General features: G+C 37.6%; 3 protein-coding genes across 7 annotated transcripts in view; 2 read left to right on the top strand and 1 right to left on the bottom strand.

Moving 5' to 3' along the window:
• Window positions 1–22,574, top strand: part of gpr158a (G protein-coupled receptor 158a) — a 741,191-nt gene that overhangs the window by 593,321 nt on the left and 125,296 nt on the right. The gene's annotated exons all lie outside the window — the stretch shown is intronic.
• On the top strand, window positions 620–13,270 carry pimr63 (Pim proto-oncogene, serine/threonine kinase, related 63). 3 transcript variants are annotated; one of them, XM_073941409.1, is made up of 8 exons: window positions 620–921; window positions 1,155–1,376; window positions 1,457–1,539; window positions 1,623–1,673; window positions 1,743–2,115; window positions 2,226–2,405; window positions 2,481–2,576; window positions 2,672–3,021. In XM_073941409.1, exons 1-8 carry the CDS (start codon window positions 897–899, stop codon window positions 2,686–2,688), a joined length of 1,047 nt encoding a protein of 348 aa, XP_073797510.1. In that variant the 5' UTR covers window positions 620–896; the 3' UTR covers window positions 2,689–3,021. The 3 variants fall into 3 exon arrangements, with proteins under 3 accessions (XP_073797510.1, XP_017209421.3, XP_073797508.1); XM_017353932.4 differs by lacking the exons at window positions 2,481–2,576; window positions 2,672–3,021 and adding an exon at window positions 11,094–13,270; XM_073941407.1 differs by having other exon boundaries at window positions 2,481–2,766.
• mastl (microtubule associated serine/threonine kinase-like) lies at window positions 4,305–19,420 on the bottom strand. Of its 3 annotated transcripts, XM_021470139.2 has the most exons (13): window positions 18,982–19,412; window positions 17,855–17,992; window positions 17,276–17,415; window positions 17,110–17,198; window positions 16,924–17,030; window positions 16,657–16,816; window positions 16,408–16,577; window positions 13,487–14,593; window positions 12,343–12,484; window positions 10,306–10,326; window positions 6,764–6,877; window positions 6,181–6,282; window positions 4,315–4,977 (listed from the first exon to the last, which is right to left on the bottom strand). In XM_021470139.2, exons 1-13 carry the CDS (start codon window positions 19,135–19,137, stop codon window positions 4,820–4,822), a joined length of 2,604 nt encoding a protein of 867 aa, XP_021325814.1. In that variant the 5' UTR covers window positions 19,138–19,412; the 3' UTR covers window positions 4,315–4,819. The 3 variants fall into 3 exon arrangements, 2 of the variants coding, with proteins under 2 accessions (NP_001003609.2, XP_021325814.1); NM_001003609.2 differs by lacking the exon at window positions 10,306–10,326 and having other exon boundaries at window positions 4,305–4,977; window positions 18,982–19,420; XR_012399105.1 differs by lacking the exon at window positions 10,306–10,326 and having other exon boundaries at window positions 6,181–6,361; window positions 6,699–6,877.

Genomic DNA, 22,574 nt, shown 5'->3' with positions numbered 1-22,574 from the left:
TCAGAGTTGTTAAGTCGAGATCACGACTTATTTAAAGTTGTTATGTCGTGATCACGACTTAATTAGAGTTGTTATGTCGTGATCACGACTTATTTAAAGTTGTTTTGTCGTGATCACGACTTAATTAGAGTTGTTATGTCGTGATCACGACTTAATTAAAGTTGTTATGTCGTGATCACGACTTAATTAGAGTTGTTTTGTCGTGATCAAGACATAACAACTTTTAATTATTAAGTCGTGATCTAGCTCTACAAAACGCTCGATTGTGGTGATAAGCTCTTTGGCCTAATAAATTTATGGGGAAAGCAAATTTAGGCTTTTTAAAAAAACATAACTTGTATAATAATAATAATAATAAATATGGCTTTCAGTTTTTGTTTGTTATTAGCATGATGACCGTTATTGACTGCGTGTGATTGACATTGAATAAATCCTTAATAGAAATGAAATTAATAACGCTTTAAACATATTAAAATATTTAAATGCGTTTGCATGAATATATTGTTTTGCCATGCTCAGGTGCGAGGACAGCGGGTTTTGAAGTGGAGTTGCTATGGCAACGCGTGTTATGATTTGAGATTTGACTCGATATATGAACACGCGAAAGCTTTTGCAGGCTGTTGGTTGAGGCGAGGCGACATTTGCAGAGCATTTCTGAGCGGATTCTGAGATTTCTGAAGCTGTTTGAGGATTTCTGACAGAAAACTTGTTTAAATTCTTTAATTGGTTTGATTTTCTTGCAGGAATTTGGATTATTTCTTGACAATCGCTTATTTTGTTGATCTTTTTAAATTTCCACTTCGTTTTGTTCTTGTTTTTAATTTTCTATCCTTTTACTTTTTATTTTCATACCTTTTGCTGTATTTTCTTGTTTCATTGCAGGTTGGAGGTTGTCCATGGCTCTCGTGGGTGAAAGTCGAGGTAAGCCTTTAACATTTTTCATTTGTTTGTAACTGGCATTGTATGATGTTACAAATAAAAGATTTCTTAAAAACGTTTGTGACATGAGTGTTATTCATTAAAACAATTATAATAACAACAGGAAAAACAGAAAAAATCAATTGAAAGTCAAAAATAAAGTGAGCAGTGAGATTAAGTGTTGTTTAATTAATAATTAATAATCAGTCTGTGTGTGTTTGATGTTTGATCCTCAGGCCGCTCCAGATCCAGGAGTGCTGCTTTCCCCGAGACACAGACAGCAGCTCTGGACACAGACACGCAGGAAGCCACCGATGAGCTTCCGGGTTATTTGGCACCTCTGTCGTCCCAGTTGGCTGATTCTGTGTCCACAGACCAGAAGAAGAGGAAGAGGCAGATCGACAGCCAGCAAACCCGGTCCACCTCATCCCGGAGATCAGCCAAACGCTCTCGCAGAGGTCAGCACAGGCTCATTTTCCAGATCTTAGGGCTCACTTCTGAAATGATTTGCATGTGTTCTTCATTTCTTGTGTGTCAGATGAGTATGTGAAGGGCCCGCTGCTGGGACGAGGTGGATTCGGCTCGGTGTTTGCTGGGATCCGCAGGTCTGATGGACTGCCAGTAAGACTTTTTCCTCCCTCCTTCACTCAGACATGCTTTAGAAATGTTGATGTCAGTAAATGATGACGCTGTTCTGTGTGCAGGTGGCCATCAAGTACGTCTCTAAAGACCGAACCTGCGAGACACTGAGAGTTGTAGGTCGAGTGTGAATCTGTTGAGGGGTTTGCTTCAGTTCTGGAGGTAATGGAGTGTTTGTTCTGCAGGACGGTCAGGGTCGGCTGCCGCTGGAGGTGGCGTTGATGATCCGTGTCACTTCAGCTCCCGCCTGCCCCAGTGTCCTGCAGCTGCTGGACTGGTTTGACCGTCCCAGACGCTACGTCCTGATCCTGGAGCGTCCGGCCCCCTGCCAAGATCTCCAGAGCTTCTGCGAGGAGAACGGCTGTCTGGACGAGCGTCTGGCCAAGAGAGTGCTGGTGCAGCTGATCGCGGCGCTGAAACACTGCGAGAGCCGCGGCGTCCTGCACCGGGACGTCAAGCCGGAGAACCTGCTGATCTCCACAGAGACCCAGGACATCAAGCTGCTGGACTTCGGCTGTGGAGATCAGCTGAAGAGCTCGGCCTACAGATACTTTGCAGGTGGGTTTGAGTTCTAGGAGATGTTCTGATGTTTGTGATGCCAAGTAAGGAGAATTGCTCTGTCCTGCAGCATTCTGAGTGTGTGTTTGTGCTCTCCTTGTGTCTCTCAGGCACTCCTGCATACGCTCCTCCCGAGTGGTTCAGAAGACATCGCTACCATGCGGCTCCAGCTACAGTCTGGTCGGTCGGAGTGACGCTCTTCAACATCCTGTGCGACCGCTTCCCCTTCAGAGGCGCACGGAGGGTCACGTCCAGAAGCAGACTGCTCTTCCCCAGACAGCTGTCCACAGGTTAGAGATTTACACACACTCAGAGATGCAGACGTGTGTTGTTGTGTGTTTCTGAAGACGCTGTTGTGTGTTCAGAGTGCCGTCAGCTGATCCGCTGGTGTCTCAGTGCAGCGCCGGCTGATCGGCCTAGTTTAGATGATCTTGAGCGTCATCCCTGGTTGCACTGCACAGGTGGCCAGACACATTACACTGATCTGAGTCCAGTAGTCATGGCTTGGGTTGTGTTGTGAGGATGAGTGTAGATAAACGCTGTCAATGATTTATAGGCGGAGAGCAGGAGTAGCAGAGGAACTGAGGAGAACAGATGCTGATCCCGAACTTCCTCTGCTGCGTCTGTCAGACTCTGAGTGAAGCTGGACAAGCTGAAGACACACACACACACACACACACACACACACACACACACACACACACACACACACACACACACACACACACACTAGCTAGTGTACAGTAGACAAATGTTTCTAGACCACTTGGAGAAAGAAGTCATTACTATGCAGAGTGTAAACTAACATAATGTGTTTATAAAATGAAAATCAAATAAAAACCAGGTTATTAACATCCGGTCCAATACTGCACTCAATAAAATAAACAATAAATGTATTTTATACACAGCTGCAGCAGCTTCTTTGTCTTTTCTACCCTAATTTAAATTAAAATGTAGCATTTCACAATTATAATTCAATAGACTGATTTCACACGGCTGCCATTACAAGAGTGAAATCAAGGCTGCGGTGAGAAGAAACCCGGAAGTATCGCATGAGTCACAGAGGAATGTTGTGTACCTGGCTGTATATCTTATCAGCGTAAAGAAAGCTACACACATTTATCATTTCACTGTCTTCCGAGTGACCCGAAGGTCCGTTCTGAATAGAAAGTGAAAATAAAAAAGGATATCAGACCTCATTTTCAGCTAAGTTAAGAGAAATGCCACTGGTTAGCTAACGTTTTCTTTCTCAAATACACCAAAGTCAAACATCAAACTAAAGTTAATGAACTGATTCATTCAGTTGTCAAGATGCTGAATTTCAATACTGGAATTTATAAACACTGTCAATTTCCCACTAATATTTAAGCAATGTTGAACGCAACACCACTGATTTGCTATGGTGTTCACCTGTGCTCAACAGAAATGACTGTGATTGGCCTTTGAGGTCACCAGTTCACCCACCGCACTTCACTGATGTACTGAGTGCAAACACAGACGATCGATCCGCTGATGACTTAACTGATCTTTGCATCTTTAAAACGCTCCAGCCTTCGTGCATCCGTGTTAGCACTCGGTGAAGTGTGGTGAACTGCTGACCTTCAAGGCAAATCGCAGTCATTTTTAGGGTTAAGTCTCCCAGAAAATAACTCCCCTGCTTGTAAACGTGCTAAGATATATCTGGCTTAGAGTTGTCTTAAGATGCTATTTTGGCGTAGTCAATTTACTTATGGTGTATGTCTTTGGACGGTGTAAGGAAACCGGGGGAAACCCATGGGAACACTGGGAGAAATTGCAAACTGTGCACAGAAATGCCGCCTGGCCCGGTAAGGACTCGAACCAGTGGAGTTTTGCTGTGAGGCAACAGTGCTAACCACTGGGCCGATGTGCCACCCTATGGACAGGGTAGGAGTAGGAGCGGAAAGGGGGATTCTTCACGACCAAGATGACTAGAGTGGAAAACTCTGGTTATTTATAGTATGTCAATATTCATCTGACTGGTGCAATATACAGAGCAGAAGCTGTACCAGTCCTGTTCAATCATAAGCACGTGATCCTCTTGAAATTAGTTTATAAATAAAACCACACTTAAAGTTTAGAGAAATTGGTGTGCTTTTTGAAAAATGGCATTATAGTTTTGAAAGGTTAATTGAAAAGGCTGTTGTAGTATTATAGTGTTTAAGAAAAACTGTAATGCAATAGTTGTATTTTATTTTATTTAACAGGAAGCCCTTTTAGAATCATTTTAAAACAGGTAACATTATAAACCACGGATGTGTTTAAAGGTGTTGTGTACACATTAAATGATTAATGAATAAAGAAATGTTTTTGAAGCAGCAATCGTACTTGCTTTAAGACTAGTTAAAACATTTAGCATGTTAAAATTTCAGCCCGACAAGTATAGTTTTCATGAAAACTAGAGTAAAACAGCAGTGTCTTCAGTGCCTTGAGTGTAAATGTGCATTAAAGAGTCGATATCTATAGTAGTGTTACATAATATATTACTTTTTCCGATAACGAATGGGCCATCTGGCAGCATGTATGTGCATATACTGTCGGTAAATAAAAAGCCACCTGACTGAAATACAGAAATAAAGTCACATAAAATATTTGACATGAAAAACCAAAAGACAAAACAAAGAATGGAAGAGCATGATGGGATCCTCAACAACAGTTCTGAGCAAACCGCGTCTCCACGTTGTGCTTAGAGACTGAAGCCGGAAACGGTCAGATGTTGTGCCGTATTCCTGGCCTCAAAGTACGATGTGTCAGTCTCGTTGTCAGGCTGTGGGATGAAGGGCATCGTCTGATGGTGTAGGTTTTCCCAGTCCACACCATCAAAAAACGGGTGATCCTTCAACTCTGCACAAACACAACACACAAAAACACGTGTTAGATTAAGATAAACTAATCCAACAGCCAGCAGTGTTGGGTGTGATGAGTCACAAAGTAACTAATTAGCGTAATTAGATAACTCTTCCACTGAAAAAAGTAAAGGCTTACACGGTGTCCTAACAACATGCTGGGCCGCGACACACAATAAAAGGTATCTTTGTCCTAACCACCTGTGACAAAATTTTAGAAATGCTTTCCATTTCCACAATGTCACAGCAGAACAACAGCATATAATAGATGATAAAGAAAACCTAAGGGACTGGTTATGTGCTTTATTCAGTGTTAAATGCTACCAATTTGAGTTTAAACACCATTTTACGTGGCATAATGCTGAAAGCAGGAGCACATAGTTCACCTCACGTCTTAACAATAAAAAAACTAGCAGACGGTTTGAAAATGAAAGTCAGAACTGGGACTCCAATAACATTAGTCGCTTAGTAGCCTATTACAAATGTTAAAGAGGTTTAATGTGATCAGAACCCCTTACCATTTCGGTGGGAGTCATCGAAAAGCAGCAAAACAGCTTTTATTGCATCGTTGTTATTTACCGATTTAAAGAATTCTGTACAGTTACATCCCTACTTGAAGTGTGACGAGATGCTTACTCCAAGAAACGAGATTGGGTTCACGAGGCGCGATTTTTAAACTCATTTTAAGAAATCTTCAATGATGAAATATATGAATGAAAAAAGCATTGTATTAATGAATTATATGTCTTTTTTGGATATTATTTTAAATATTAGCAAAATAATTGCTAAAATATGAATGGAAAAAAAGATTTTTATTCAGCTGAAAAAAAAGAAGTAAAACAATTTAGTTTTTTTTTTTAAATCCACTTGTAATGAATGGTATTTTACAATTAATTATATGCAGCAAAATATTTTGCTAACACCCCTGTACAGTTTCACATGAGAAATCAAACTCATGTTCACAAATTGAACTTCAAATTTTGGGTGTTTCCTTTTTAATTAATCAACAGTTTCACTTTAATTCAGCAACATGTCATGCCCCCGTGACAAGCTCTGAGCTACTGGATGCGAGTATGAAGTAAATAGACGAGAATAGTAAAAGACATATTGATTTAATCTTGTGAGATCTCATAACGCCAGATCTCGTCACATCCTAATCTCTACTGCATAAACAAATCTGAAGTTTTCAAGCCTGATTCACCTTTTAAGCCGGCCCGTTTGAGTGTGTCCATGGTGAGCAGAATCTCAATGGCATTTCTTGAATTTGGAGTCAACTCCTCTTCTCCGTCTGGCCATGGTATATCTGTACACATTCATTCATAAAGCACACGGGGATCAGAAAAAAGTCACCACAACCACCTCTTCACGGAGAAGAGCATTTGCTTACTTATGTTAATATGCAATTAATAAACACATTTTCAATTAGAACTAATTTTGACGTATGGTATGATACGAATTCAAAAAAGTCATATAGTGGAACTATCAAGTATGGAAGCCTGTTTTATTTGTATAATTTTGACTTTTCATTTTCTCTGAATTCTGAGAGTATGTTATGTTTACTTGGAAAAGCAAATTTATAGCTCATAATGTAGATGTAAACTCAAATATAGGAGAAACAGAGTCAGACTTGTGAGATAGACTCTATTATATATGTTTTTTAATCCCTGGCAGAAATAATTGTCTATAATCCCAAGATTATAATGAAGTGAAAATAAACACAACACTGGACCAAGAATAACCTTGAAGAAATGTAGGAAATCTTAAAGAGTCTTCATCCTTCTTACCTCTGTTGAGAATGTTCTGAAACACCAATTGAGGGGTCTCATCGTTGAAAGGTGGGACTCCCGTGAGAAACTCGAACAGACAAACACCCAATGCCCACCAGTCCACCATGAAATCTGTCAGAAAGCAAAAAAAAAAAAAAGACTCAAGCTCAGATTACTAAATGCACAACATTCTAGAACACACGTTAGAAAGTGACCACTATTATACAGCAGTGATAGCAGCGATGATAAGTTGATTTTTAGGGGGAAGGGAAACAGCAGAACACACAAAACCAGCATGACATGAACTCTGGTATCATGATAGATAATGTTACGTAATAAAAAAAAAAAATCTGTAAAAAGCTCAATGCTGTGTTTGGATGCACTAATATAATTATTTTGGCCCATATTTGGAGGACGATAACCAATATATGGCCAATAAATACATATCTTGATGTGAAATAGTTTCGGAGTCCAATTACAAAAACAAAATGCAAAAAACAAACAAACTAAAAAAAAAAAAAAAAAAAAAAAAAAAACAACAGTCAATTTATTGGATTTTAAAGGTGCTTTATGTACGTTTTTGACTCTTATAAAAAATAAAATACCATAATACGTTTGCAGATACTTGTTTATCTGAAAAGCAATGCTAGAGTCAGTTTTTCTTCATTGAAACTGTCTATTTCCGGCTGCGTCCGAAATCGCATACCTGACTTATTATCCAGTATGCGAAAAACAGTATGAGCTGAGTAGTATGTCCAAATTCATAGTATTCAAAAACAGTACGCGAGAAGTACCCGGGTGACCTACTCCCAGCGAAATTCTGTAATAAACATCCAATGTACGTTACACTATCCCATGATGCCACGCGAGAGATTCACACTATATAGAATATACTTTAAATGTCAATTAAAAAAAAATCTACAAAAAGTGGAAACTGCTATCAAACATCTAGATCTTTGATCTCACAAAATTATTTAAAGATTCAAGTGAACTTACTTATTTCTATAGTACGTTATACAATATAGATTGCGTCTTTACATAAACAGGTCAACAGGACAATAAAAAATAAAGGCCATAACAATATTATATTTAGTAGGTGATATACAGCATGTCAGGCTGGTAAAATTCTAATGTAGTTCTAGTTAGATTGAAACTGATTCAGTTTAGTTTAATATGAATTGTCACTGTTGATATTCATAATGAAAAACTCTCACACTGGTAACATCTTGTCCCAACATAATGGTGGTTTAATTGGTGGAAATAATCTATAATTTAGCAATCAATAACATTTACAATCTCATAAGTCTTAGATAAAATTTAAAGACATGAATACCTTCAAAGATATCTAACATAAAGCCTTAAGGGTGAGCTTTTTCCATTAGTAATAATAACATTTGACAAACAATAAATAATTGGTAAGTAAAAATAAAATATCTGTTTAACAACACAATTGCCGAGGCAAAAATAAATAAATCATAAAACACTAATGCTGGGATGTGCTGGGTGGTTTTCAGGATGTTGCTATGCAGTTGCTAGGGTGTTCTGGGTACTCAAAAAGATGGTCTCTCTTTGTCAAAGTCTTCAATTATGCAAGATCAGTTGTAGGGTACTCTGGAAGGCAATGGATTCAACTCAATATGCTATGTTTTTGCACTAAACTGGCACAAATTTTTTGTAAACCATCCCCATGGTTCCATTGTTAAGAGCCAACACCATCAGCAAACTCTGAAGTTAACATGTTAGTCCATTCTAACAAAATACAGCAATGTTTCGAAAGCACAACAAATCCCCCACCTGGTATTAAAAAGACCGTTCACACAAAAATGGAAATTCAGTCTGTTGTTCAATATGAAAGATATACTGAAGAACGTTGAATTGAAAAAAACCTCTACATAAAACAACAAAAAGCACTGTTAATTAGTCAAAGATAACTAAAGTGTCTCTTCCTAATAACAGGGTATCTGCGGGTTTCTAAAAGTTATATTTAAGACTTATTTTATATTTATATTTATATTTTATATTTTATATTCAACTTTAGCTCGTCATTTGTTAATAAACTGGTTGATGCAGCAATTATGAGCTATTGTTATCTGCGAACTTCAATTACATAAGCAAACTCCCAGTGAATGTTAATTACATAATCATATATTGGGTTCTGCCAACGACTAAAAATGGACTTTAGTTCCACCTATGTTGATCTGTGTGATGATAGACAACAAGGTTTAAGTAGATTTTAAAATGAAAACAAAGTCTTATTTACAGGGTCATTTGATAGCATTTTTAAGATCTCGGAAATGCAGACTTAAGACATTTAAGACTGATTAAAACCTTATTTTATACTACAGAATTTAAGACTTAAGGATTCAAGGATCTGCAGACTGGCCATAGGGAACACTGATGGTCAATCTGGCCTGCCACCATGAATCTGACCTGACAAAATGGAATTTGTTTGGTTGAGGCATTTTAGAATGCAAAAAAAGTCATTTTTACTAGTTAAAAATAGTAATAAAATAACATAAAAATCACATTACTTGAAATAAGTTACCACCAACTCTTAGTATGACTTCCTTGTTGAGGTGCGCTTTCCCATATGATGTTGCAGAAACAATCTAGCATTAGGTCAGTGAACGGAGAACAGTTGTTTTTTTTAAGACTGGTTTATACTTTTGCATCGTGTGATCGACATGACCCACGGCGCCTGCCTTGCGTGTAGCGGTGCATTTTGAAACGCTAGTTGGCAATAGCTTTTTATGTTCCTCTGTGTCTTGTTTTCTCGTAAGTGTTTTGTTTTTTCTGAATGCTCCCTTAAATGTACAAGTAGCTAAAACTCGCTCACTCCGAGACGGAAACCGGCGAACGTGCAAAAACTATCATAAGGTAAACACAAAACAACAGTTTTCATTTAAAGCTACTTCACTTTGACACGTGTAAACACTCACTCCAATATGTTCGCGCGGCTCTCTGCCCCGCCCACACTGGTCACAGCTACCAAGTGGCCAATCACAGAGCTTGTGCTATGCGTCGTTGCGATGTGTAGTTACATTTTTAGAGAGGTGCGCATCAGTGTCGGCATCAGCCACGACGAGGTCTATGCAACCCCATGAAGGCTGCACCGGAGCATACGCGCAGACTCGATGCAGAAGTATAAATTAGCCTTTACACTACAAATCAATGCACTCCAAAGCATTTTTTGACTACATCTAGAAAGTTGTGGACAAGCTCAAACATTTACACCTATAATTGTCTACTTGTGAACGGATTGATGAAAAACCAGGTGTAAACAAGACTGAAGTTAGCTTACACTTTTCTGGATATTTTACTCAAGTTGAATGCCCCAGAATTCCCAAGCACCGTCATAACATCCCATCAGAGTTCAGACAGCAGCAATACAGAAGCATTAAGGGTGATAAATCAAGAGCCGCCAAATCACAAAAGCTGTAACCCATAATGAAATTAGTCAGCCACGTCCTCGTCTAATGCATCAAAGATAAGCTGCCCGCACATGCACCAACAGCTTCATGGCATGAAGTCTGAGCCGAATACTTTTAAAACATACATACCATAACGTACAGGCCCTGAAACTAAAACATAATGGCTGTTAATGAAAGAAATTCAGACCCACTTTGTATTACATGTTTTTATGATTGCACAAATTTGTTCAGATATTCTGGCCACTTTTTATTCTTATCCAAAATTTGCTGCTAGTGAAGTATGTTTGTATGTTCAAAGTATTGTATGTATGGTTTATGTTAGGGACAAGTTTGATACATCTCATATTAATTCCACATTTTATACAGTTTCAGAAATAAAGGTTTAAAAGTGGTCACTGGTGCAGTACCTTTTCAAAAGGTACACCCGTAATTTTGTAATTACGTGGTAATTTTTAGATACTGATATGTATGTACTACCTTTAAGGGCCGGTACACACCAATCCAAAGCCGAAGAATTAGAACAGAGGAAACCCAACTGTGTTATTGCCTCACATCTGGACCAAAAAGCTGTGCATGAACACACCAACTGAAAGCCAACTCATTTCAGAGTGCACGTTCTGCGCCTGCACAAAAGCACATGTCTTTCCACATAGCAAGGTGCAGTTTCTGTTTTGTCGTTAGAACGGAAAAACTGAAACTTACGATGCACACGTACAAAGCAAAAACAAAGCAGCGTTTAGAACCATTATCACAGTAAATGGCACTCACCATGGAGGAATTTGCTTCTGCAACGGTGTCTAACAATCTAAGAATTTGCAAATATTTCAGAAATGTAGCGAAATTACAGCCGGCCTCTTTGTGTTCTTTCATGGCTTGAATTGTTCACTTGCCACGTCACTTCACAACATCACACTCAGGCTCTGATTCATTGCTGAATAACCAGTCAGAGCCCTCTCTTCAGTCGATGGATGATGCAGATTCGACATGCTGAATCAGGCCAACAAGCTCAGACATTAACCCGAAAAGGCTATGTGTGGAACACACCAAACCAACTAACTGGAACGACGGACCAATGAAGCCTAACATCTGACTGTCGGGCTTGTTCTTTCCCGGCCCTAAGGTATCAATATAAGATACGTTTCCATCCACCTATTTTTATGTGTATTTCGGAATACTACAAAAAAAACTTATATGCACAACTGAGTAGGATCAATTTTATTCTATATAAAAAAAAATAAAAAAATGCCTTTATTTATTGAATAAATTCCTGCATGCGCAAAAATAAATTTAAAATAAAAAAATTAAATTAAAGGTTGATTTTCTTTGAACATATTACTTGACAGCATAATGGGATGCAATGGGATTAATACACAAACCAGTGGACTGATCAAATTTGACAACATTTTAAAATGTTTTGGTCATTCTAAAATTTCTCAGCCAATGTCCATCATCAAAATGGCTCTCTCAAAGAGTGTCTCACACCTCCAAAAGCCACCATGTATGCATTGCATCTATATCTTCAGAGGCACAAGTACTTTATTTTTAAAGAAAAAAGGCTCACAGTGGCTTCTTCCAGTGCAGAAAATTCTACTTTTAATATTTGGCACCAGTTTTTTCACGAAGTGTTGATTTAGTTCTCTTTGACTTTTTGGATGAAAACAATGCTTTATTCACAAATGTTTTATGTAATATTCCAGTTTAGGCATAAATCTAATTCGCGACTTTGAACAGAAATAAAGCTTATATAGTCCCATTTAGCTGCTTTTCCCCTGCATGGTATGGTACTGTTGTCACAACAATGCATGCATTTACACTGCAGTAAATGTGACACAAACCAACTCACAGCACAGACGTAATGGAAGCAGCGGCTTCTGCAGACTATTTAAAAGTAGTGGGTTTGGTGTCTTATTGGTTTAAGATTATGGCTTGCTTGTAACCTCACCCAAATGGGTACTAAGTACCAGTTACTAGGTACAGAGCACAGAGGTAAAGCTCCCAAAATGAGCAGAAATAAACCAAACCATTTAGTGGAAAATCAACTTTTGGTACAATTGTGTACCTTTTAAAAAGATACCACCCCAGTGACATTATGGGCATTGGACACCCAGGGAAGCGTGTCTACAAAAGATAAACACACATTTAAAATACAGAACAACAAATTCTTACCATGAGGCTTGCCTAATAAAAGTTCTGGTGCCAAGTAGTCAGGAGTACCCAAAATAGGAGCCCCTTCAACACGTTCAGGACCTCTACGGACACTTTTAGGTGTCCTATAGGGAGTGTGAGACACAACCATCTGCTGGGGAGTCTAGGAAAAAAGAAAACATGACTCAGAAATGGTTAACCTTTATTTAATTTATACAGTGTAGATTATTTACAGTATGCAGTGTTATATTTGATTAGAATTTTCAGTTGATCAGGGTTCTCATGCTTTCACAAACAGCAGATACAAGGATTTTTAAACCACCATTAATTTTAAATCGAGCACTTTTGTAATTCATACCACAGCATATATTGTGCTGTGTTAACATGTTATCTCTCTACTTTGTTGATCTGAAAGAAGGTTATCCGGGTTACAAATAAGAGAGCGTGCGGGGGCGGGTTTTTTTATGGTGAAGGATTATTGAAGATATCTCGTATGTGTGCGAGGAGGGAATTAACGAAATAAAGAGTGCTTAATAAACCTCGTGTTTATTCAACTTTTTACGAACAGCAGATTCAATGATTTTTAAACCACCATTAATTTTAAATCTAGCACTTTTGTAATTCATACCACAGCATATATTGTGCTATGGAAGTCCTTACTGTACTTAACATTTCACTTAAACTTGATATTTACATTAAAATTTTAGATTAATTTTCAAAAACTGGCCATTTTATAACAGTTATGCTCAAAGAACTTCGATAAAATTCAATACTTTAAAAAACTAATTATTAGCAATAATCGAATGCCATTTCTGAAATATTGATTGATTGGTCAGTATTCTCGTACAAGATTTAAGTGTAAGATTTTGAATTTAAAAATTTCTCAGTTTTTTCATTCTGTTTTTGACAATTGAGTACAATTGTTGAAATAAAACCATAAACAAAGCACTATCAAGGACCTGTTTGTTTTTCCATGTACTTTACAGGCCTTAAATCCACATGTTGAAATTCAAGTACTTTCAAGAAGACTGAGAACCTTGGTTTATGTAAATGAAACTGAAACAATGACCAAAAACCAAACCAAACCATGAGAAGTATGTATTGTTGCACCTCTAGTGAGAACCATCCCTTTAAATAATTCTCCAGTTTTGCTTGAGTTCCTCACCTGGTAAAGAGAGTTGTTTAGACTGGGCCTTTTCTTCTGAACTGGAGTCACAGCGTTGTGAAAGGACGCTGACGCAGACATTTCCATGGCATCAAACGAGGCCAGGCTGAGATGTGACGTACATGAGCGGTTGATTGAGCTACAGTAGCTCCTAAACGCAACCACATTTTTGGGTTTGAGGAAGCCGGGTGATTTGATCATACTGTCAGACAGGCCATGAGGATGATCAAGCAGAGAACGCTCACATTCACCCCTGCGCTGCTTTGCGCTGCTATGCTTTGGTGTAGCAACCGTGGGTCTGGCCATCGGGGTGACTGCAGAAATCTCGTTTTCGTCCAACTCCTCAAAAGACGAAGATAAAACTTCTTGTTTGGCGTCTGACAGTTTTTGTGGCGTGTTAGCAACCAGTGACATCTCATGTGCTGAGACGTCAGACTCTAAACTTAGGCTTCTTCTGATGTTTCGCTCATCACCGGGCGAGGTTGAAGAGCTGGAGTTGGGCTCTGCTTTACCCCCCTCTTCCCCCTGATCTTCCAGTTCACAGAAGAGGTTTTTGGCCACAGCTATGGGACTAGACTGCTTTGGGCCAGTTCTCTCATTGAACTGTTGACATTTAGGTGCACTTTTAACATCGTCAAGCCCTACAATCGAGAAAATTCCAGTCAAGCCTGTGTGGGCCCTTGAGGTCTTCTCAGGAATCTGGAAGGATCTCTTGTACGCTGCGTCATTTTTCTTGCATAAAATCTCAGCCTGTTCTGGGCTTTTCTCAACCTCCTCAAATGTTCTCTTCACTGAAGATTTGAGCTCTTTTAGAGGCTCTGGTTTTATAAGACCATTCCCAACTGACTGATGAGGAACAGTCTTCTCCAATTTAGTGGCAGAGTTGTCAGTTGCACCAAACTGGAGCCTTTTTGCAGAAAGGTCTGGTTTAATATTCCTGCTGTTGTTAACTTGGTTATTGAGGGGAGTAAAAACAGTGCTGTGATCCTGAACTCGCGCTGGAAGCGTCTTCCTCTTTTCCACAGGAGTCAAGGGAACGTTTCTTGACTTTCTGTTGTCAACTTCTCTTCCATTCAGCTGTGGAATGTTCTCGACATCATGCAAGTTCTAGGATTAAATGACAAATTCAGAATGATTTACTTCATTGTATGCACATTACCATTCAAAAACCTAGAGTAAGTAATAGTGTTGTCACGATACTGGAATTTGATACCAACCAATACTGAGTTTTTCCCATCTTCCACTTATGCATGATGGAGGCTGCTGTGCTCATTGGAACTTTCAGAGCAGCAGAAATTTTTCTGTAACCTTCCCCAGCCTTGTGCCTTGAGACAATCCTGTCTCGGAGGTCTATAGACAATTCATTTGTCTTCATGCTTGGTTTGTGCTTTGACATGCACTGTCAACCCTGGGACCAGTACGGAGTTGATTTGAGCTCTGTTCAGAGCGTTCTTTAACAGCGCTGATTTGCCATTGTGTTCACGTTCTCAACAGAAAAGACTAGCCGCGAAGGTCATCAGTTCACTGAACTCCCTACTGTTTACTGAGTTTAACAAAAGATACACTGGAGCGTTTTAAAGCTGTGAAGATCAGCTGGTTTGTCTAGAAGCTGACATACAGTAGGGGGGATTTGCTAATGAATCGACTGGTCTTCACAGCTTTAAAATTATTTAAAATGCTCCAGTGTCCCTGTATATGTGTTTACACTCAGTAAACAGCAGTGAGTTTGGGGAACTGATGATCTTAACGGCCAATCACAGTCATTTCTGTTGAGCATGTGACGAAAAGAATAAAGGCTCAACAGTGATCAAATGTTAGGGGGAAGTGAAGTAGAAATGGTCTCAGTATCAATTGGCATCGAACTCCAGTATCGTGACAACTCTAGTAAGTAGTAGAAAACAGCACTTTTATTCTGAAAATATGTTTTCAGCAAGCAAAAAAAAAAAAAAACAACAACATTTAAATAGTTAGAAAGTTTTCTTAAGACAGGGTTTCTGCAAGGACCTTTTTAAGACCATGACATTTCAGACTTGTATAAGGCTTTATCAAAAAACTAATTCTGATAAGTTATTTCTTAGCCACATATTTTAAATAATGTGTCAAACAAGCAGAGCCTAGTTGTATACATTAGAGCTTAACAATAAGGACTGCCTGATGATCCGGAGCCAGCGTGCGAAGCGGGATTGTTACCTGATCCAGGCAGTGCAGCCTTGTCACTAAAGGTTCATTTGCCTTTGACTATTTGTCAATATATTAATATTATGACATAAAATATAAAAATAAATTAAATATCAAGGAAGACTCTGTTGTTGTTTTCCCAAATGGCCATAACTAAACACATTTTATACTTAGTTGTACACTTAGTTTAATGTTAAATAAGAAAGCATTATTTATTGCACATTAATAAATTGTTTTCATTGCCATTGGTTATTGTTTATTACACTGTGATGATAATTTATGCTATTTTTATCTTTCCCATCATCATTTAAAATCAATATTTTAAAGTGTTTTAAAAGTTTTATCTGTCGGTCTGTCTGTCTGTCTGTCTGTCTGTCTGTCTGTCTGTCTATCTATCTATCCATCTATCTATCCGTCTATCTATCCGTCTATCTATCCGTCTATCTATCTATCTATCCATCCATCCATCCATCCATCCATCCATCCATCCATCCATCCATCCATCTATCTATCTATCTATCTATCTATCTATCTGTCTGTCTGTCTGTCTGTCTGTCTGTCTGTCTGTCTTTCTGTCTGTCTACCTATCCGTCTGTCTATCTATCTGTCCGTCCGTCCGTCCATCCATCCATCCATCTATCTATCTATCGTTTTTAATGTAATTTCTTTGCTACTTTGTCTTGGTCAGCCAAGCTATTTCTCAAAACCCAATGAACCAAAAGCTACGGATGCGGATACACCACCTGCTCATCTTCCCACATAGGGCTGACGCAGTTTTCAGAGTCAGTAGTGGATGGTAGCATGCATGAGTGTGTGCTCCCAACACTCATAGTATCGAGTCTCTTCCCTGACTTTAACAGCCTTGGTGTCAAACTCCTCGCCAGCAGGACAGGACTGAACACACTGTTGGATGCTAGAGAACACCACAAGTTAGGCTTCCTTATTCTAGAACAGCAAGAAAGACTATGGATGTACATTTATCCACCACATACCTAGAGCTCGACTTGTGCACACTGGGGAATTCATGTACTCGGCCCGTCTCTTCATGAGAGGTGAGCCCAGAGACCTGTTCCTCTGCTTGACTTTCCCACAGGACATTGGGCTGCCCAGTACTGTGCTGCTGTGACGCTTACCCTCTATAACTGGGGTGTTCTGCAATTTTGAGACAGAGACCGATTAAGGACCGTTCACACCAAGCAGGGAACAACAACATATCAAGCCATACAATATATAAACTATGCATCTGCAGATCTACTTACAAGACCAAGAGAGCTGATCAGTGACAGAACTTGACCTGGTGTTCGAAAATAATCCTTTGTAGGCTTCACCAAAGATGGTGTGGTTAAAATGTCCATCAGGTTTAGCTCTGGATGGTGAGAACATTTAGTAAAACTTGTGATGAAAATAAACATTTTAGTATTAATTATTAGGAAATAGAAACATACCTCTGTCGAGTTTAACCTTGGAGAGGCCAAAGTCTGTAAGCTTAATGTGACCCTCGTTCGAGATGAGCATGTTGTCTGGTTTTAAATCCCTAAAACAAATGACAAAAAACTAAACATGGTGAGTTTGACAAACAAAACACTCCAAATCACTACTTTTCAGACATACCTGTGAATAATGCTGTGTCTGTGAAGGTAATCCAGTGCGAGCGCGACCTCTGAGATGTATTTCAGAGACATGTCCTCATCAAAGTAGCCATAAATATGAAGAAGCGATTTCACATCTCCTCCAATCAGATACTCCATCACCTATGAAAGTGTGAAACATGCACTGAAACATTTGCAGCGATATGAACTTCACAAAACCTGTAAAAACCAGGAGGATCAAAGATGATACTGTCTGATTTAGAGTCGCATTACAACTCCTATCCATTGAGCTCTTGTTGGAGGATCAACCTTAAAGCATTTTTAACTTATGGCTTTCCTGCAACTTGCTAAATGTATTTGTATTAAGTATTTATCATTGGCTGGAACAATTTCTGGCATAATCCATCTCTCCACAAGTTATCTTTTTTTATTTAAATCGCTATTTCGTGTCAAAACAACAAAAAAAAAAAGTAATGTCAAGATTAAGGTACAAAAACTCAAAATGGTTGGGGTTGCACTGTGATCCTGAAATAGAGTGTTTTAATGTCATCAAATGCTTCTTGTACTAAATTTCCCTGCCACGTTTCACCCCAGTACATACCAGATAGACTTTAGTTGCGGTTTGAAGGGAGTAAAACAGATGCACAATGAAAGGGCTTTTACTGAGAGCCAGAGCATCTCTCTCAGCTCTCATCTGCTCAGTCATGTTCTTATCCACCATTTCTGCTTTCTTCACCACCTGGAAAAAAAAAAAAAAAAAAGTTAACTAATGTTTACTGATTAGGCATTTTGTAATTAAATGGGTGCTATGCTAATGATTTACGGAACAGGAGGTTTTGCAGACATATTGAGTAATGGATTTCACAGAAAGAATTTTGGCATCCATTTTTATAACTCACACATTAGTTACTGTCAACAACGAAAAGGAAAAAAATGTATTCTTAGGAATTTTCAAAAAAAAACAAAAAAAACATGAAAATTCTATTTGAACAAACCAATATGTAATATATACTTTTACTAAACTGTATTATTTGTACTACTTTTACTACACACTACTACTGATCACACTGTGTAAAGAAATGTGTTGTACTGTTGTTTCAATCAAACATCTACAGGTTTTGAAGATTTCACTTGGGGGGAAATGAAAAAAAATAAGTTGTTTTATTTTCTGTAACTGAAGTGCAATGCAGTTTTAAATGATTTTTTATAATAAGAATAATTTATTTAAGCCTGTTTTTACTGCTTGCTCATATGTATATTTATTTAAAGAACAATTGCATATACATTTAGTATAAACATACCTCATACAAGCATAAAGATTAGATAAATTTACAAACAATAATATTTTCAAGTGCACAAGGCTTTTTTGTTTAAATAGTCTCTGATTTTGGAAATAAGCACATTTAAGTGAACAATACTATAAAATTAGGTTTCCTGTAAATAAATTAGCATTTATAAATGTCAAATTTGGTTAGCAGAAAAATCATATAATAACAGTTGTCCCCTGGGATACTCGGTAAAACAAAAAAGTACATTTTCTATTAATAACGATGAAGTTTTAAAGAATGAGCAATACATTTTTAACCCCACAACATAATGTAACGTTAGCGGAGTACGTACAATACCAAAATAAATGTAAAGTTAGTCTTCTTGTATTAATTGTAAAAAGTATAACTTATATTAAGAATATAATATTTATAAATGATGTCTTGCTGGATAACACGTTACCTTGATGGCATAGAGTTTGGAGTTGCATTTCTTTCTGGCGAGGTAAACCTTCCCGAAAGCTCCTCGACTGATGGGTTTGACGAGCACGAAGTCCTCGATGGAAGGAGCTTTCACTGCACTGTTTGAGCTTTCGCATGCCAATCCACGAGCTTCCATCTCTAAAAAAATATTAATTTAATACAACTGGCTGATGGTAAGTCCACTAACGTAAGTGGTCGTTTGTGTTTCCGTGCAGTCAGGCGTTCCTCATTCAGATACACGCAAAAACGTTTTAATGGTGATTATTGTGTTGGAAATCAAACACAAATCACCATGAATGCATGTAAAGGCTACATTTATTTAGACTGTTACGTTATTTGTTTGTTGAGTCTTCCTTTCAGTCCACCGCATCCATTCTCACTTGTTGTTGACAGCCGCGACAAGTTTGTTTTGAAATTTGAAATGTGGCACAAAAAAGGGTCCTAAAACGAGGTGCTTTGGCCGCCGTAATACGAAGAAATTAAGTAATAAACAAAGTTAAACGAGATGTTTATGTTTATTCGCGATTTTTAAACAGCTTACATTAGTTTTATAATGTCATACTTTTAATTTTAATCTTAAAAGAGGCAAGTACTAGCTACGTTTGCGCAAAAATAAATCAGGCAATGTTTCGGTCTCCCTACTCTTTCTATCTGACAAGGCGCCCTCAGCTGGTTGTGATGGTTAAATTCTTAGTATGTTGTTAAAAAGGTGTAACATGTTTAATAACAAGGATTTCGAAAATATCACAAATGTAATTCTGGGTTAAAATTCTGTATAATCACAATTCTTAGTCTCGGAGATATTTAGCACTGATTTACAGTGGTATCGTTTGGGTTATAATAAATTAAGATAAACAGATCAATGAAGCTGACATATTTGAATCAATAACTTGCTCATTCTTGGGGATTTCAACCTTTTAAATGCCACGAAACCCAAAAACATAGACTAGTTTATTGTATAGTAATAGTTTATTGTATGAAAATAACTATTAATTAATACTTTTTTTTTATTAATATTTGTTTTTATTATTAACCTTAATCAACGTTTTTAGTATTAATTCAATGTTGATTTATTTATTTCAATCACATTTTGTTTGATTTATTATTTTGAATCCTTATTTATGTGAATCTTATTTCACCTATTATATAATTATTAGTTATTATATTCACGTAATTTGATTAATTTCCTTGTTTTTAATATTGTTTTTATTCATTACAATGCACATGCATTTATTTGAAGAAATAATATATATAAAGTAACGATTAATTTGAATCTTAGCTGTATTATTTTATAGTTTGTTCATTCCCTTTTTAATTTAGATGCTCATATTTTCATGCTTTTTTTTTTTTTTTTTTTTGGCCTAAACATTTCATGGACCCTCGGTACTCTCATGCACACCCGAGTTTAAAGACACAAACATCAAACAAACATTTGAACATGCACAAGCAGACTAAGGACAGTAGACTGTAGTTTGTCTATACTTCAGCCGTCCACCAGAGGGCTGCAAAATGTTTAGGCTTTATTTTTTTCAGCTAAGTAATACTATATAGCTCAAAATATTAATTAATATAGCTCAAAGAAATACTATATTGCTCATAATAATAATTAATATTTATTTTATTTTCGGCTTAGTCCCTCTTAGTCCCTGTAGTCCCTTATTAATCAGGGGTCACCACAGCGGAATGATCCACCAACTTATCCAGCACATGTTTTAGGCAGCGGATGCCCTTCCAGCTGCAACCCATCACTGGCAAACACCCATACACTCTCATTCACACACATACAATACTGCAATTTAGTTTATTGAATTCAGCTATAGCGCATGTCTTTGGACTGTGGGGGAAACGAGAACTCCACACAGAAATGCCATCTGACCCAGCCGGGACTCGAACCAGTGACCTTCTTGCTGTACGGCGACAGAGCTAACCACTGAACCACCATGTCGCCAGGATAATAATTAGTATAGCTCAAAATAATACTATATAGCTTAGAATAATACATAATGTACAACTTCAAATTAGAAAAAGCTGGGACAGTATGAAAAATGCTAACGAAAAAAGGAAGAAATAATTTCTAAATTAACTTTGACTTGTATTTCATTGCAGACAATACAAAAAACATAATGTAATGTGTTCCTCATGATTTTTATTTTATTTTTTTAATAAACACATATTCCAATTTTGGTTCTTTCAACACATTTAAAAAAAAAGTTGGGACATTAAAGCCTTTACCACTTTGTAATGTTGCCATTCCTTTTCACAACACTTAAAAAGACGTTTAGGGACTGAAGACATCAAGCGATGAAGTGTTTCAGGTGTCATTTTGTCCCATTCATCCTGCAAACAAGTCTTAGTGTGGGCAACAGTACAGGTTCTTCATTGTTGCATTTTGCGACATTCTTCAAAATGCAACACACATTCTCTATTGGAGACAGATTGGGACTTCGGGCAGGCCAGTCAAGTACCTGTATCCTCATCCAGCACTTTTTAATGTATGAAATCTTTCCATTTGAATAAAAATTGGGGGGAAATATAGCCTACAGAGTTGATGATAATAGAGTTGACGGTCACAGAGTTAAGGATAACAGAGTTGACGGATAACAGAGTTGATGCATAACAAACTTGACGATAACAGCATTGATGGATATCAGAGTCAACGATAACAGAGTTGAGGATATCAGAGTCGACGATAACAGAGTTGATGTTAACAGTGTCTACGATAACAGAGTTGACAGTAACAGAGTTGACAGTAACAGAGTTGACAGTAACAGGGTTGACAGTAACAGGGTTGACGGATAACAGCGTTGATGATAACAGAGATTAGATTCAACTTAAATGTCATTACACATGTGCAAGTACAAGGCAACGAAATGCTTAAGGTCTAACCAGCAGTGCAATAGCAGCAAGTGCAGGATACAGGTATAAGTTATAAAGTGCAGTTATAAAAAACTACTGTGATATTTACTGATGGATGTACTATGAACATCATAGAATTAAAATTTAAAGTTGACAATAACAGAGTTGAGGATAACAGAGTTGACACAGTAACAGAGTTGACAGATAACAGAGTTGACAGTAACAGAGTTCATGGATAATAGAGTTGACGATAACAGAGTTGAGGATAACAGAGTTGAGGGTAACAGAGTTGACGGATAACAGAGTTGAGGATAACATCGTTGATGAATAACAGAGTTGAGAATAACAGAGTTGACGAATAACAGCGTTGACGGATAAGAGTTGATGATAACAGAGTTAAGGATAAGAGTTGACGAAAAAAAACAGAGTTGATGATAACAGAGTTGAGTATAACAGAGTTGAGGTTAAGACTTGACGATAACAGAGTTGACAGATAACAGAGTTGATGGATAAGTTGATAAGATAACAGAGTTGTGGCTAATAATTCAGAAGTGCTAATACTTATGACTTCAACAGTATAGAAAAATAAACGAAAGAAAATGAAACAAATGATAATGAAAGAGAAAAAATGTATTAAAATTTAATAATATAAATGATACTACTGTACATTCGTTCAGATAGTTTGTAATAACAATGTTCCAGTTTTGCCTATTGGTT

This window comes from Danio rerio, chromosome 24 (genome assembly GCF_049306965.1).
Source record: "Danio rerio strain Tuebingen ecotype United States chromosome 24, GRCz12tu, whole genome shotgun sequence".
Lineage (NCBI taxonomy): Eukaryota > Metazoa > Chordata > Actinopteri > Cypriniformes > Danionidae > Danio > Danio rerio.
Note: the sequence above shows the minus strand (reverse complement) of the source record. Positions and strands in the feature narration are given on the sequence as shown.